Consider the following 18145-nt stretch of genomic DNA (forward strand, 5'->3'; position numbering starts at 1 on the left):
GTATAGCCGTCGGCAGTGCGCCGTCAAAGCGGCGGCCGATGTTTTAATAATCTAGTTAGCGGCGCTGTAACTGTTTCCGAACTAATGGGCCGGAAACAAGCCGATAATCCGGCCCGCAGGACGTCTGTTGCCGCACCGCGACGCGCCTTACCAAACTTTCCGCCTCGGCGGTCGCGAAAATTACGCCCGCACGGCGCGCATGCGCACAGAGTGAATCTGTGCGTTCGCCCGACTCGACCGCGTTTCACAGAACTCTCCCATCCGTGACCGCCTGTTAATTGAGGAGAGGAAAAAAATAAAAAAACTGATAGGTGCTGGCTGGCAATATTGGCAGAAATTTTATACCTAATCAATGTATGCATGGATCTAAAAGTATTTTGCACTCAGAATACGATGCAAATGCGATCACAGGTATAAACAGTGGGGCAAGAGACTTTTTTCTGGCTTACCAGGGTGGTGGTGGTGGTGGTGGTGGTGGTGGTGGTGGTGGTGGTGGTGGTGGTGGTGGTGGTGGTGAATCACTGAGGTTTCTAGGGTGTAGCAATTCAAGAAGAGGAAAGTTAAACGATAGTTATTACAATGGGTTCATGTTCAGGAGTAAACGTGATTCAAAAACAATACTGGTCATCCCCATTTAGACTTCATATGGTTCCCATCTAAGAGTTCCAGTAGATATCGTTCTTTTCGAAAATCATAAAGTAGTTTCCTCTTCCATTCTTGTTAAACTCTGTGCCTAGTATTAAACGAGCTTTATGTTAATGATACATGCAGCCTTTAACTTACCTCCTATGATTAACTAGACGTAACAATTTGTATCTAAATAAAATCGTCACAAAGGCTCAGTCACAGCAAAGCAGGAGTAACAGGTGACGTTCAACATACACAAAGGAGGGCAGCACGAATCGCCACATGTATGTCAGACACATTGCAGAGCCGCGATGGAAATGCTGAAAATCTGAATTCAAAGAACCTTGCAGATAGTTAACTTCCATCTTGAAAAGGTCTGTTTACAAATCTCTAGAAACAATGTTGAAGATACTACTAATAGACTACAGCATCTTACCTACTGCTCCTAGACACTGACAAAAAATTACGCAAATTATCAAGGGCACAGAGGCATTTAAAAAGCCGTACTTATGTTAGTGGAAAGCAACGAAACCTTAACACTTGTACAGTGGCAAATACCATCTGCCTTGCAATACAGTCGTCTGCTGAGTATGAATGTAGATACAGCTTAAGGTAGTTTCCTTCTTGTCCCTCCCTCCGTACCTACCCCACCCTGCATGTGAAATCTCTCAAATAATAAATTGTGTACAGTTACACAATCCCAGCTTTAGCCTGCAGAACATAAGCAGTGCGAGCTTCAGACACATAAACAGCACACACAGCTGAAATCAGGCATCGATGTTGAAAACGAAGAGTTACAAAACTCGTAAATCATTTATTTGGTGAATAAAGGGGTGATTCCCCATGCCAGTGACATTGTGAAGTCAATAATTTGGTACATGGAAGAGATACGTTTCTGGCAAGTTTAACAATCTCCGCACAGAAGGCCACGTCAAAGAACATCATACAGGCCGGTATTAAGTTCTATTTTACATTCTTATCACGTTGTCAACGCCGTTTTTACTTACCAGTGTCAAATTGATTTAGCCATTTAACTGGGTGGGATGTCAGTAAAAATAAATTATTTCAAACCAGCAAGCAAACACCCTCTTTTCTGCGCAAAATAAAAAGTCCATTCGCGATCATATTCCTCTAGAAAGCACAGTTTTTGTAAAATTACCTGCATGTAGTGATAAAAGTTAAGAGACGTGAAATCCCGGCATTTGGAAACAGTCTGTTGAGTTTTGAAAATAAACGTCGAAATGTCAGAGGTACGTCTTCTTTGAGCTGATTAAGTATGTGCAATAAACAGCCTCGTGCTGACTGGGTGTTGTGTGATGTCCTTAGGTTAGCTAGGTTTAAGGAGTTCTAAGTTCTAGGGGACTGATGACCATAGATGTTAAGTCCCATAGTGCTCAGATTCATTTGAACCATTTTTTTGTACAATAAATATGAACGAACGGTGTGACATCAATCCTGTACCTAAATCCTGCAGAGAACAGGTGTCAATGTTTTGCCTCATAACTTAGTACTGTGAAATCAACTGATAAGTAAAATCCAATCCAGCTCACACATTGATATTCGCTTTACCACTGACTATAGAAATAGGGATGGGGAAGTGATAACTCATTCTTAGTGTGATTACCGAGCAGTTGTTGAAGGAAGACACGTGGGCTACACTGAACATAGTGGTTTCAAAGTTAATTGCTGTACAGCGAGGCAAAATGTTCGCTGAGTTGCTCTACAGATCAAAAGCTCAACCCAGTCTATAAATGTTGTTGAACTGTATGACGTGAAAATGAACATAATCGGATGAATGTTCGACCGCAGAATTAGTATGGTTCACATAAAAATAGGGACTGTACATAGTTAGTAATACGGTCGGTTATAAGTAAAGAAAAAGCGGTGTGTGTGTGTGTGTGTGTGTGTGTGTGTGTGTGTGTGTGTGTGTGTGTGTGTGTGTGTGTGTGGTGTGTGTGTGTGTGTAACACACCTTACCAAACATGTACAGATAAGTTCTTTTTTGGCATCTGAAACTGCGAAATATTTGTCACAAGAAACCAAATGAATCACGGATACTGTTTCAAGAAGAAAAGATTCACGTCCTACTCAGTGTCGGTACGTAAAAACCCGATCTTTCTTTCTTTCCTTCCAAATTTTTAGAATTGAAATATAACATTCCTCGGCACAATAATCCTAACTCGTTAAATTGGCGATATCCGCACTCTGACAGAGGCGTTGAAGCTGCTCGAAGCTCTGTTGTCTGCTCGATTACCGTAGCAGTCTCCTGGTACTGAATAATGGATACTCTTGTGCAACTGCACTGATTGTGTGGAGAAACCGTTTTGACATTAAATGGTACTATCGTGTTTGCAGTCTGAAACTAACTTCGTAGCCGTCGAATAAACAAGACTGTTAATCTGTTTCTTCGGAATTACAATGAGAATACACCAATGAGACAAGATGTGTGACTGCCTCTTTAATAGCGTGTTGGTCCACTATGCAAACACAATATAGCAGCGATTCAGCGTGGTATGGATTTTAAAAGTCCTTGACAGGATTCCACAAGCACGTGATCGTTCGACACGAAAATTAGTCTACTTTCTTTATTTTCATTCGCTTATGTCGTATGGTATTATATTTTAGGGTAACTCTTCGAATTCTGAAGGGATATTTTTGGCTCAAAAACGGGGCGGTTCGGGCAGTAAGTGGTGTAAGTTCACGAACCTGTTGTCGATCCCTGTCCACGAGTCTGGGTATGTATTCCTTACTGTCAGTTCTTGTTAACAATATTATCTTATTCCCAAGAATAAGCAGCTTTCACTCGATTAATACGCGGCATAAACCAAACCTGCATTTGGATCGGACTTACTTAACTCTTGTGCAGAAAGGTGTGCAGTATTGTGCAGTATACTGCTGCATCCATTTTCAATAAGCTACCATTCCAATTCAAAAATCTTAGCAGTAATCCATGCGCTTTCAAATCGAAACTGAAGACTTTCCTCACGGGTCACTCCTTCTATTCTGTCAAGAGTTTTTTGAAAAATTAAGCTGATTCCTAATGTATTGTCGATTGCGTTTACTTAAACTCATGGACTGACTTTTTCTAGGTTTACAAACATTTATCTGTTATTACTTTTATGTTGTAATTTCATGTACTGACACGTTCCATGGCCTTGGACATTTTAACCTCAATTTGCTCCTCAATTTGGTCCTATGGATCTTGACGTGTAAATAAATTAATAAATAATAAATAAATGTGTGTGGCACCAGATGTCTACGCACAGGTCAAACAATTGCATCAAATTACGGGATGGTGTGTGATGGGCATGAAACTGGCGCCCGACAGGTGATAGTGTGTGTACAGATCTGGCAGATTTAAGGGCCAAGTCGTCAATGTCAGTTCACTATAATGCCCTTCAAACCACTGTAGCACGATTTTGACCTTGAAAACACAGGCAGTTATCCTGCTGGAAGATGTCATCGCCGCAGGAGAGAGAAAGCATGAAGCGATGCACGTAGTCCGCAATAATGTTAGCTTAGTTAACAGCTGTCAAGATGCCTTCGTTTGCTTCCACAGATCCCATGGAAACCCAACTCGATATAATCCATAACATAATTCTGCCCTCAGCGGCCTGCATCTGTGGAGCAATGCATGTTTCGTGCAGCCATTCGAACGGATGACACCGTGTATGGAACCAACCATTGATCTGGCGTACCAAGAAACCCGATTCATTCGACAAGCGACACGTTTCTATTCAGGTGCGATGAAACCTCAGTGATGGTGTGCCCACTGCAATCACAAATGACGATGTCGTTGGGTCAAGACATTAATACGTAGGGTTCGTTTGACGTGGAGCTGCACTACTCCTTACATCAGTGGATTTCTGCATTTTTGGCCCCTGTCTCCGCTATAATCTCTCTCTCTCTCTCTCTCTCTCTCTCTCTCTCTCTCTCTCTCTCTCTCTTACATTCTTTCCTTTATGCGTCACAAGCCCACAACACCACCACCAGGAGGCACTCAACCTCGCGGTGAGCAGTGGTCACAATGTTTCGGCTCATCAACGTGGATAGGGCCGGAGAATACCATTGTTTAGTATTTTACTTTCATGTAATATATCTTTAACATAATGCACTGTAAAGAGCTATGGTTTACCTTAAGCAGGTGTAGAAGACAATCGTCTTCCAGTGTGATGTTTACAAACAATTCAGTACCATCATTAAATCTAACATGAAGCATACAGCGCTGCTGAGACGATAAAATTGAACTTGCGTCGAAACCAGGAATAGAAAACGGTATAGCGTAGGAAAGACCTAACAATTTAACCCAAACACTGTTTTTTCATGTAGGTCTGTAGGCCACCAACGAAAGAAGGTCTTCAGAAGATTAATTACATGCCTCATTCAGCGCTAAGACCAATTTGAAACAAGAATGTGCATAGTTATAGTACATGTTACGTGTCGTCTGGGGAGACAGTTATGCTGCGTTACGAGTAACGCTATCACGGTTACCAAATAATAATGTTACGAAACGAGCCGCTCTTCTTTGGATCTTCTCTATCTCCTCCGTCAACCCGATCTGGTACGGATCCCACACTGATGAGCAATACTCAAGTATAGGTCGAACGAGTGTTTTGTAAGCCACCTCCTTTGTTGATGGACTACATTTTCTAAGGACTCTCCCAATGAATCTCAACCTGGTACCCGCCTTACCAACAATTTTATATGATCATTCCACTTCAAATTGTTCCGCACGCATACTCCCAGATATTTTACAGAAGTAACTGCTACCAGTGTTTGTTCCGCTATCATATAATCATACAATAAAGGATCCTTCTTTCTATGTATTCGCAATACATTACATTTGTCTATATTAAGGGTCAGTTGCCACTCCCTGCACCAAGTGCCTATCCGCTGCAGATCTTCCTGCAGTTCGCTACAATTTTCTAATGCTGCAACTTCTCTGTATACTACAGCATCATCCGCGAAAAGCCGCATGGAACTTCCAACACTATCTACTAGGTCATTTATATATATTGTGAAAAGCAATGGTCCCATAACACTCACCTGTGGCACGCCAGAGGTTACTTTAACGTCTGTAGACGTCTCTCCGTTGATAACAACATGCTGTGTTCTGTTTGCTAAAAACTCTTCAATCCGGCCACACAGCTGGTCTGATATTCCGTAGGCTCTTACTTTGTTTATCAGGCGACAGTGCGGAACTGTATCGAACGCCTTCCGGAAGTCAAGAAAAATATCATCTACCTGGGAGCCTGTATCTAATATTTTCTGGGTCTCATGAACAAATAAAGCGAGTTGGGTTTCACACGATCGCTGTTTCCGGAATCCATGTTGATTCCTACATAGTAGATTCTGAGTTTCCAAAAACGACATGATACTCGAGCAAAAGACATGTTCTAAAATTCTACAACAGATCGACGTCAGAGATATAGGTCTATAGTTTTGCGCATCTGCTCGACGACCCTTCTTGAAGACTGGGACTACCTGTGCTCTTTTCCAATCATTTGGAACCTTCTGTTCCTCTAGAGACTTGCGATACACAGCTGTTAGAAGGGGGGCAAGTTCTTTCGCGTACTCTGTGTAGAATCGAGTTGGTATCCCGTCAGGTCCAGTGGACTTCCCTCTGTTGAGTGATTCCAGTTGCTTTTCTATTCCTTGGACACTTATTTCGATGTCAGCCATTTTTTCGTTGGTGCGAGGATTTAGAGAAGGAACTGCAGTGCGGTCTTCCTCGGTGAAACAGCTTTGGAAAAAGGTGTTTAGTATTTCAGCTTTACGCTTGTCATCCTCTGTTTCAATGCCATCATCATCCCGGAGTGTCTGGACATGATGTTTCGAGCCACTTACTGATTTAACGTAAGACCAGAACTTCCTAGGATTTTCTGTCAAGTCGGTACCTAGTATTTTACTTTCGAATTCACTGAACGCTTCACGCATAGCCCTCCTTACGCTAACTTTGACATCGTTTAGCTTCTGTTTGTCTGAGAGGTTTTGGCTGCGTTTAAACTTGGAGTGAAGCTCTCTTTGCTTTCGCAGTAGTTTCCTAACTTGGTTGTTGTACCACGGTGGGTTTTCCCGTCCCTCACAGTTTTACTCGGCACGTACCTGTCTAAAACGCATTTTACGATTGCCTTGAACTTTTTCCATAAACACTCAACATTGTCAGTGTCGGAACAGAAATTTTCGTTTTGATCTGTTAGGTAGTCTAAAATCTGCCTTCTATTACTCTTGCTAAACAGATAAACCTTCCTCCCTTTTTTTATATTCCTATTAACTTCCATATTCAGGGATGCTGCAACGGCCTTATGATCACTGATTTCCTGTTCTGCGCTTACAGAGTCGAAAAGTTCGGGTCTGTTTGTTATCAGTAGGTCCAAGATGTTATCTCCACGAGTCGGTTCTCTGTTTAATTGCTCGAGGTAATTTTCGGATAGTGCACTCAGTATAATGTCACTCGATGCTCTGTCCCTACCACCCGTCCTAAACATCTGAGTGTCCCAGTCTATATCTGGTAAATTGAAATCTCCACCTAAGACCATAACATGCTGAGAAAATTTATGTGAAGTGTATTCCAAATTTTCTCTCAGTTGTTCTGCCACTAATGCTGCTGAGTCGGGGGGTCGGTAAAAGGAGCCAATTATTAACCTAGCTCGGTTGTTGAGTGTAACCTCCACCCATAATAATTCACAGGAACTATCCACTTCTACTTCACTACAGGATAAACTACTACTAACAGCGACGAACACTCCACCACCGGTTGCATGCAATCCATCCTTTCTAAACACCGTCTGTGCCTTTGTAAAAATGTCGGCAGAATTTATCTCTGGCTTCAGCCAGCTTTCTGTACCTATAACGATTTCAGCTTCGGTGCTTTCTATCAGCGCTTGAAGTTCCGGTACTTTACCAACGCAGCTTAGACAGTTTACATTAACAATACCGATTGCTGCTTGGTCCCCGCATGTCCTGACTTTGCCCCGCACCCGTTGAGGCTGTTGCCCTTTCTGCACTTGCCCGAGGCCATCTAACCTAAAAAACCGCCCAGCCCACGCCACACAACCCCTGCTACCCGTGTAGCCGCTTGTTGCGTGTAGTGGACTCCTGACCTATCCAGCGGAACCCGAAACCCCACCACCCTATGGCGCAAGTCGAGGAATCTGCAGCCCACATGGTCGCAGAACCGTCTCAGCCTCTGATTCAGACCCTCCACTCGGCTCTGTACCAAAGGTCCGCAGTCAGTCCTGTCGACGATGCTGCAGATGGTGAGCTCTGCTTTCATCCCGCTAGCGAGACTGGCAGTCTTCACCAAATCAGATAGCCGCCGGAAGCCAGAGAGGATTTCCTCCGATCCATAGCGACACACATCATTGGTGCCAACATGAGCGACCACCTGCAGATGGGTGCACACTGTACCCTTCATGGCATCCGGAAGGACCCTTTCCACATCTGGAATGACTCCCCTCGGTATGCACACGGAGTGCACTTTGGTTTTCTTCCCCTCCCTTGCTGCCATATCCCTAAGGGGCCCCATTATGCGCCTGACGTTGGAGCTCCCAACTACCAGTAAGCCCACCCTCTGCGACTGCCCGGATCTTGCAGACTGAGGGGCAACCTCTGGAACAGGACAAGCAGCCATGTCAGGCCGAAGATCAGTATCAGCCTGAGACAGAGCCTGAAACCGGTTCGTCAGACAAACTGGAGAGGCCTTCCGTTCAGCCCTCCGGGATGTCTTTCGCCCCCTGCCACACCTTGAGACGACCTCCCACTCTACCACAGGTGAGGGATCAGCCTCAATGCGGGCAGTATCCCGGGCAACCACAGTCGTAGTCCGATCGGGGGATGCGTGGGACGAGCTGGCCGTCCCCGACAAACCCCCATCCGGACCCCCACAGTGATGCCCATTGGCAACAGCCTCAAGCTGTGTGACCGAAGCCAACACTGCCCGAAGCTGGGAGCGAAGGGATGCCAACTCAGCCTGCATCCGAACACAGCAGTTGCAGTCCCTATCCATGCTAAAAACTGTTGTGCAAAGAACGTCTGAACTAATCTACAGAGAGCGCAAACAAAACGAAACAAAATTGAAACGGTTATTAAAATACAAGATTGCCTAGTAAATGCAGTAATGCTGCCACTTGTGCACTGCTGACACACTGCTCGGCAGCAGAAGGAGACTACGCGATTTAACACTATTCGAGTACTAAAACGCGATGCTACAACTCTCAAATACTATAATACGCCCGAAATTTATGAATTAAACAATGCAAGTACCAAAAACACGCAAAGAAATTAAGAATTAAACTATGTAACAAATGAGTGAGCTAGGAGTATACGACTTGCTGCTGCAGCTGCTTATCCAACGGCGGCAGGGAGCACACTGTTGGCTGGCTTGCGGAGTATAAATGTAGATGGAGATGTAGTATAGTAACAGTTACATAAAAGAGTGTATAGGTTTATTGAACGGCTCACGTTTATTTCTCTGTTTGTGCTTATTCCCGCCCCCAACCATTACAACGAAGAATCTGTAATATGAGCAATACAATAGTTAAATTTTCACCGCTGAAATACCTCACCAAGATAGCAAAACAAAAGCCAAACTTTTAAATTCAGCATTTTAGTAGTAGTTCACGTGGGAGTGTCATACAAACATACCTTTGTTTTACAATCGCACACGCATCCGTATGGAGGACATACTAATAAGCAGGCATACTTGACGTAGATAAACAGCTGAAAGAGTTAAAAACAAATTAGTCGCCAGGTCAGGATAAAATCCCAATTCAGTTTTTTTTAAAAACATGCTCTGTGTCATTGGCCCCTTACTTAGGTCACATTTATCGCTCAAAGTCACAACTGACTAGGAAGAAGTGGCGCTTGTGCATAAGAATGGTAAAATAAGGGACCCGCAAAATTAAATATCCTTAACATCGGTTTGCTCCCTATTTCTTGAACATATTCTCAGCTCGAATATGGTAAATTCCCATGAGAGGGAAAAGCTTCTGTCTACGAATCAGCATTGGTTTAGAAAGTATCACGCGTGCTAAATTTATTTTGCTCGTATAATATCTTGCGAGTTCTGGACGAAGAGCGAACAGGTAGATTCCATATCCGTAGATTTCCGAAAAGCTTTTCACTCGATGCCCCACTGCCGACTAGCAACCAAGGTACGACTGGAATAGGTTCCCACACGTGTGAGTGGCTGTAAGACCTCTTAGCTAACAGCCCAATATGTTGGGTATCATCAAAAGGGCCCCCAGTGAAATGTGATAGGACCGCTGTTCTTCTCTATATAAAAATGTGGCAGGCAGGATGAGCAGCAAACTACAGCTGATTGCTGATGATCGTACATACAAGGTGACTTAGACAAATTTGTTGATGCTGCTGCTGCTGCTGCTGCTGCTGCTGCTGTGAGTGGCAGTAAGTTAATGCTGATGAAAAAATACTCGGAATGTTAGAATAAAGTATTATTAGTGTGGTGCTTGAAAATATAACTTCATTAATCACGAGGAGTAACTTCACAAAGTGGTATGAAATGGAATGAACATGTAAAGATTATAGTAGAGAAGGCGAATGGTCGGCTTTGGTTTATTGCGAGACTTAGAGGGAAGTTTGGTTCATCTTTACAGGAGACTGCATACAGGACGTTAGTGGGACCTATTCTTGAATTCTGCTAGTGTTTCGAATCCACACCAGCTCGGATTAAAGGAAGACATCGAAGCAATTCAAAGGCGGGCTGCTAGATTTGTTGCCGGTAAGTTCGGAAAACACGTAAGACGGCGAAGATTTTTCTAGAACTCAAATGGGAGTCCCTGGGGGAAAGGCGACTGCTTTTCGAGGAACCCTATTGAGAAAAATTAAGAGACCAGGCATTTGAGGGCGATTGTAGAATGATTCCACTGCGGCCAAAGTCCATTTCGCGTAAGGACCACGAAGATACAACCAATAAGGGCACATGCAAATGCATATGGATAGTCCTTTTTTCCCCCTCCTCGCTCTGTTCGTGAGTGAAACAGGAAAGACAATGATCAGTAGTGGCGCAGGGTAACCTCTGCCCTGCACTTTAAGGTTCTGTCACGGACTAGGGTTGGATCGTTTGTAGAACACTCCCCGTTGCCTGATGAGCCACGGGACGCTCGACTCAGCTCACTCACTTCCACTCTGACAGTCTCTCACCTTGTTTCATTGTAGTCTGTCTTATTGGTGTTCATTCCGTATTTAACCTTTTCAGTTTTGCCATTGCGGGTCTCATCCTTACATGGTAAAAAGGAATTATTTACGCCACTGTACTGTCTTACTGCTGCGTCTGATTGCGGGCACCAGATGTCGGGAATGTTCTTCTCGCTGCAGAGAGAGAGAGAGAGAGAGAGAGAGAGAGAGAGAGAGAGAGAGAGAGAGAGAGAGAGAGAGTGTTAAATATAGTGATAAGTGAGGTCAATCAAACGTGTAGCCTGCAGACCAGCCCGACCCAAATACTTCTCTCTAGAAATTAGTTCTTCTCTCTAATATCCAACATCTCTTTGAATGTCTCGATTTTCGATTTTACTCCTATTACACACTATCACGATTGTATCAGATTTCAGACTGATGCCACTAACTCCATACGTACGGGATGGCTGTAATTGAGCTGACGTCGTTTAACGTGATCCAATGCGGGCTGCATACATCGCAGGACGCTCGAACCTCGGAGGCATCTTCGCTAACCGGTGCGCTCACAAAGTACGCTGAGAAAATGCTTGCACTTTCTGCCAACAGGTAAAATCAGTCAGAATGTGATGTGAGTTATAGGAAAAGAAGAGGAACGACCAAACACACACAGTAACAGTGGTCTATTAGGACATTGTTACAAATTACAACATGCGATCAATATGGTCTTCAGACTCAGCAACAGGCTGTATCCGTAAAGCGGCATGTTAGGTAGTTGGTATCAGTATCTTCGGTGTAATCAGTGAGGAGTCGTCATAGCCATCCTTCACGTCAGGGAGTCCGGACACATCCCTGAGACACAAAATATTTCAGATATCCCCACATCCAGAAGTCACTTCAAATTAGGTTGGGGCATCTGTAAGGCAGCACATCTTCAAATTTCTAGATATGATAGGCTTTTAGAAGCCTGTAGAATCTGACGTTATATAAAATTATTTCAGACAAACGCTGAACGATAGGCTATAGCTACAGCAACCTCAGCGTCATCTGCACCACATCATTCACATCTTCCTTACAATTTCTTGATATTCATTAGACCGTTTATTGATGTCAGTCCAGCGCTGCTAGTGCTGACTTCGATACAACTATTCATCAGCAGCACACGGCTATTTTTCTCAATAGTCACTACGTTTCGTATGGAAAACTTGAAGTTCCTTAACCCTTCACTCCAACAGCCACCTCACAAAAGAAATAAACACACTTCGATAAGCAACGAACAGCATACTGACACCGGAAGTATTTCACAGAGACTTATCTTCCTTTTCAGATGATAAGACAATTCAAAGAAAACTGATGACATTCTGTGTTGCGTCAGGACTACTGTCCACTTTAATTTGACAGAGGTATTGTGTTTTTGTGTGGCTGGTTCATACTGTTAGATGCGCGACCAACTGTTACAGTAATATACTATTAAGGTATGAATAGATGTGCTGAGAATGGGTGTGATATTTTTTAATGATTGTGGCTAAAGTTACATGGGTTCTGGTTTTCATTTTAGCAATAACTATTCGTGTAACAATACGACGAGCATTAGCTAGGACTTGCTGACCCTACTGTTTCGCACCCAACAAATTCACATCCATCCACCCACTTCACTGTTTAGTCCTTAACTCTCAAGCAACCAAAACTGAGAACTATCTGGAATAAGCTTAATCAGTTGATCATAGAACGAAACATAATTTTAGCTATCTAAGTTTCTGCTAGAAAACAAACTTTGCGTGAAGTTTGAGCAGTGCAAACACGATATACAAAAATTAAAGATACGAGATTATTGATTTTTCGTAAGATATTGTTACTCATACTTTGGAACACTCCTATACCATCCAGAACCAGTCTCCTATTTCAAACACAAACTCCAGTTACTTACATGTTTTACATCAGACCTATGCTGTCGTTCAGTAAGCACGACGATGTCAGAGACATTAGGTTAGAAATGCAAAATCATTGTCAGGCTGCATCATAAATCCGTCGTTACTCTCACTGCGCCCAGCCTTGGGAATGGCCATAAGTGTGAATAGACTTGCTTCCTGTATCGGAGGAAACTTGTCTGGTTAATCAGGATGCTCTCTCCTTTGGCGACTTTCTAGCTATTCATTTAGTAGTTAACATAAAGTTCAGTTTTAGTGGAGATACTTACAGCAACTTGACATTTGTAGATACTAAGCTCATTTGGTATTGGTCATTTTAATGTAACTTCTATTTGTTACAACTATGATCCCAATCAATCGCAAAGTCGTTCTTCTTTCAAACTGTATCTGTCGCCAGTGCCGTTCTTCTGCATTAACAAAGGGATGTGAGGTCTCTTACCGTAATTGGTTATAGTGGCCAGGCCAACACGCTTACATCCGGCATTCAGACACGCTCTGGATGTCGTTCTCTACACCGATAGCAGAAACTTAGTTATGGTATAATTATTACAATTCATGTGTTAAACTGTAGTGGTTGTCTTAGAAAGAAACTTTTCCTGTATCTTCGAAACGTCGCTGCAGTGAACTGACAGTGATTCGTGTCCACAGGTGTAATACTCGTCCTGGTGCTTTTGATCGTGAGCTCACTGGGCGCTTACATCATGTGGACCACTGACATCCTTGGAGACACTGTTAATGACGTAAGTATGAGTTTTGTTTCTGGAATGCTTAGATTATAGGGTAAGTAACGGTACATTCTTCAAATACGATCTTTCTTGGACAACTGGAGCCTCAGGCACTCAACACTACAAACGGTGCTTCTTTTGTGGTGTCAGAATAATACAAAATTTGAACGCTGGCTCGCATTATTGAGTTGGACTGAAGGAAGCTAATAAACGAACTTGGTATTTTTCAAAGTCAAGGAAGGGGAAATATGAAACCACCATGTAAAGAGGCTACATTCTCAGTAAGTTTCATAGCATCCTCTGATGTCGTACAGCGACAAGATACGTTTTCTGTAGTACACTATTTCGGTATCGGTGCATAAATGCCTCATGATGAAGCCGTAAAAGACGTCTAAATCGACTGCGAATAAACTGTTAACACACCTGGGAGCAAAGGTAGTACAATAGTGGTGTTGTCGCTTCATGACAATCAGGTAACATACTCGGTCGTGCTTTGACATGAATTAATTCCGCATCGAATGGTGAAGCATCAGCTATTATTAGTTACTATATTATAACACATATAATATTTAATGTAAAGTATATAATGTGTAATGTATAACGTAAAATGTAAAATACAAAACATAATGCAATATAATTATATTAATAATTAAAGCGTTCGCTTAAATCATCTTTGATGCACAGCCCTACTGTGGCTCTATTTTCGTCCGGGTGAACCTCCTGTTCAGTATGATACAGGAGATGATCGTTTGGCATTCTATGCCGGGAGGTCCCATTCGGGGAAGTTCGGCCGCCGAGTGTAAGACTTACTTCAGTCGACGCCACAATGGGCGACTTGCGTGCCGGTTATGGGGATTAGTGATCATGATGTTGTCATTATGACTATGGTTACGAAAGTTAAAAAGTCGGTCAAGAAGGCTAGGACGGTATTCTTACGAGAAAGAGCAGATAAGCAGTTGTTAGCACCCCACTTAGTAAATGAATCGACTTCATTTACTTCCGGTACGATGGACGTGGAAGAATTACGGTCAAATTTTAAACGCATTGCAAATCACGCATTGGACAAGTATGTTCCGAAAAAGTGGGTTACGGACGGGAAAGACCCACCGTGGTTTAACAGCGGAGAATGCTCAGAAAGCAAAGACAGTTGCATTTGCGGTACAAGAAAGATCGGGAGAATGAGGACAGGCAAAAGTTAGTAGAGATTCGTGCTGATGTAAAAAGAGCGATGCTCGAAGCATTCAACCACTACCACAGTCATACCTCAGCAAAAGATCTTGCTGAAAACCCAAGGAAATTCTGGTCTTACGTAAAATCGGTAAGCGGGTCGAAGGCTTCCATCCAGTCACTATCTTATCAGTCTGGCCTGGCAACGGAAGACAGCAAAACGAAAGCTGAAATTTTAAATTTAGCATTTGAGAAATCTTTCATGCAGGAGGATCGTACAAACATACCGCCGTTTGAGTATCGTACAGATTCCCGTATGGAGGACATAGTGACAGACATCCCTGGGGTTGTCAAGTAGCTGAATGGGTTGAAAATAAATAAATCGCCAGGTCCTGATGGGATTCCAATTCTGTTTTACAGAAAGTACTCCACTGCATTGGCTCCTTACTTAGCTTGCATTTATCGCGAATCTGTTACCCAACGTAAAGCCCCGAGCGACTGGAAAAAAGCGCAGGTGACGCCTGTATATAAGAAGGGTAGAAGGACGGATCCTCAAAATTACAGACCAATATCCTTAACATAGGTTCGTTGCAGGATTCTCTAACACATTTTCAGTTCGAATATATTCGAATATAATGAATTTCAGAGAGAGAGAGAGAGAGAGAGAGAGAGAGAGAGAGAGAGAGAGAGAGAGTTGTTGTCCATGCATCAGCACGGCTTTAGAAAGCATCGCTCCTGCGAAACGCAACTCGCCCTCTTTTCACATATCATCTTGCGAACCATGGATGAAGGGTATCAGACGGATGCCATATTCCTTGACTTTCGGAAAGCGTTTGACTCGGTGCCCCACTGCAGACTCCTAACTAAGGTACGAGCATATGGGAATCGCTCCCAAATATGTGAGTGGCTCGAAGACTACTTAAGTAACAGAACCCAGTACGTTGTCCTCGATGGTGAGTGTTCATCGGAGGTGAGGGTATCATCTGGAGTGTCCCAGGGAAGTGTGGTAGGTCCGCTGTTGTTTTCTATCAATATAAATGATCTTTTGGATAGGGTGGATAGCAATGTGCGAAACGCACGCTGATGATGCTGTGGTGTACGGAAAGGTGTCGTCGTTGAGTGACTGTAGCAGAATACAAGATGACTTGGAAAGGATTTTTGATTGGTGTAAAGAATGGCAGCTAACTCTAAATATCGATAAATGTAAATACAAATGAATAGGGAACAGAATCCCGTAATGTTTGATTACTCCATTAGTAGTGTAGTGCTTGACACAGTAACATCGATTAAACATTTGGGCGTAACATTCCAGAGTGATATGAAGTGGGACAAGCTTGTAATGGCAGTTGTGGGGAAGGCGGATAGTCGTCTTCGGTTCATTGGTAGAATTTTGGGAAGATGTGGTTCATCTGTAAAGGAGACCGCTTATAAAATATTAATAGACATATTCTTGAGTACTGCTCGAGCGTTTGGGATCCCTATCAGGTCGGATTGAGGGAGGACATAGAAGCAATTCAGAGACGGGCTGCTAGATTTGTTACTGGTAGGTTTGATCATCACGCGAGTGATACGGAAATGCTTCAGGAACTCTGGTGGGAGTCTCAAGAGGAAAGGAGGCGTTCTTTTCGTGAATAGCTACCGAGGAAATTTAGAGAACCAGCATTTGAGGCTGACTGCAGTACAATTTTACTGCCGCCAACTTATATTTCGCAGAAAGACCACAAAGATAAGAGAGATTAGGGCTCGTACAGAGGCATATAGGAAGTCATTTTTCCCTCTTTCTGTTTGGGAGTGGAACAGGGAGAGATGATGCCAGTTGTGGTACGAGGTACCCTCCGCCACGCACCGTATGGTGCATTGCGGAGTATGTATGTAGATGTAGATTTAGATAACACAACACCCAGTCCACGAGCGGAGAAAAACTCCAACTCGGCCGGGAATCGAACTCGGGCCCGCTGCATGGGAGGCAAGCACGTTATCACGCGGCTAATCACGCGGACTCCTGTCCAGTAACCCCCTTCGAATGACTGCGAAATTAATACACGCAACAGTGCTAACCTGATAAGACCCATTCTCCATGTTCAGCTGCTGAACACATCCCCAGACGAATATAGAGCTACAAAACGGCTGTTCGACTAAAGATGTTTTGAACCAGCAGCGAAAGTTGTCAGATGTACTGAAATTAAAATGGTTTTATGACTGGACTAGCAATGAAAGTGTGCAGGAAAGTGTGGTCCACAGACGGGTGCTTCAGACAGCTTTGCTCAAACACGATAATTATTGAACTCAGTGCAGAAATATTTCGAGAAAGACAGAAAATGGCAAGGTTCAGTTGCCATCAGCGAAGGTAAGAGAATGAAGTGGCTTGAGATGTCACAAAGACACAAGAGAAATTTGATATAAAATGTTGGTTATGAAAAGAAAGGTCTGATGGACATCAACTAAGGATATCCATTTTAAAAAAAGAAAGAACTAGTGACGAATTTAAACATACACACTCATGGAAAGGAAAAAACACATTGACACCGGTGTGTCAGACCCACCATACTTGCTCCGGACACTGCGAGAGGGCTGTACAAGCAATGATCACACGCACGGTACAGCGGACACACCAGGAACCGCGTTGTTGGCCGTCGAATGGCGCTAGCTGCGCAGCATTTGTGCACCGCCGCCGTCAGTGTCAGCCAGTTTGCCGTGGCATACGGAGCTCCATCGCAGTCTTTAACACTGGTAGCATGCCGCGACAGCGTGGACGTGAACCGTATGTGCAGTTGACGGACTTTGAGCGACGCGTATAGTGGGCATGCGGGAGGCCGGGTGGACGTACCGCCGAATTGCTCAACACGTGGGGCGTGACGTCTCCACAGTACATCGATGTTGTCGCCAGTGGTCGGCGGAAGGTGCACGTGCCCGTCGACCTGGGACCGGACCGCAGCGACGCACGGATGCACGCCAAAACCGTAGAATCCTACGCAGTGCCGTAGGGGACCGCACCGCCACTTCCCAGCAAATTAGGGACACTGTTGCTCCTGGGGTATCGGCGAGGACCATTCGCAACCGTCTCCATGAAGCTGGGCTACGGTCCCGCACACCGTTAGGCCGTCTTCCGCTCACGCCCCAACATCGTGCAGCCCGCCTCCAGTGGTGTCGCGACAGGCGTGAATGGAGGGACGAATGGAGACGTGTCGTCTTCAGCGATGAGAGTCGCTTCTGCCTTGGTGCCAATGATGGTCGTATGCGTGTTTGGCGCCGTGCAGGTGAGCGCCACAATCAGGACTGCATACGACCGAGGCACACAGGGCCAACACCCGGCATCATGGTGTGGGGAGCGATCTCCTTCACTGGCCGTACACCACTGGTGATCGTCGAGGGGACACTGAATAGTGCACGGTACATCCAAACCGTCATCGAACCCATCGTTCTACCATTCCTAGACCGGCAAGGGAACTTGCTGTTCCAACAGGACAATGCACGTCCGCATGTATCCCGTGACACCCAACGTGGTCTAGAAGGTGTAAGTCAACTACCCTGGCCAGCAAGATCTCCGGATCTGTCCCCCATTGA

The 18145-nt window shown here is 44.2% G+C and overlaps 1 protein-coding gene across 1 annotated transcript in view; it reads left to right on the plus strand.

The window, feature by feature from the left end:
- LOC126100976 (lysosome membrane protein 2-like) overlaps window positions 1-18145 on the plus strand; it is a 348747-nt gene that overhangs the window by 145181 nt on the left and 185421 nt on the right. The window contains exon 3 of the mRNA XM_049911640.1: window positions 13338-13429. Within this exon, the coding sequence (XP_049767597.1) occupies window positions 13338-13429 (92 nt within the window). The remainder of the gene's footprint in view (window positions 1-13337; window positions 13430-18145) is intronic.

The sequence above is a fragment of the Schistocerca cancellata genome, chromosome 9 (genome assembly GCF_023864275.1).
Source record: "Schistocerca cancellata isolate TAMUIC-IGC-003103 chromosome 9, iqSchCanc2.1, whole genome shotgun sequence".
In the NCBI taxonomy this organism is placed as follows: domain Eukaryota; kingdom Metazoa; phylum Arthropoda; class Insecta; order Orthoptera; family Acrididae; genus Schistocerca; species Schistocerca cancellata.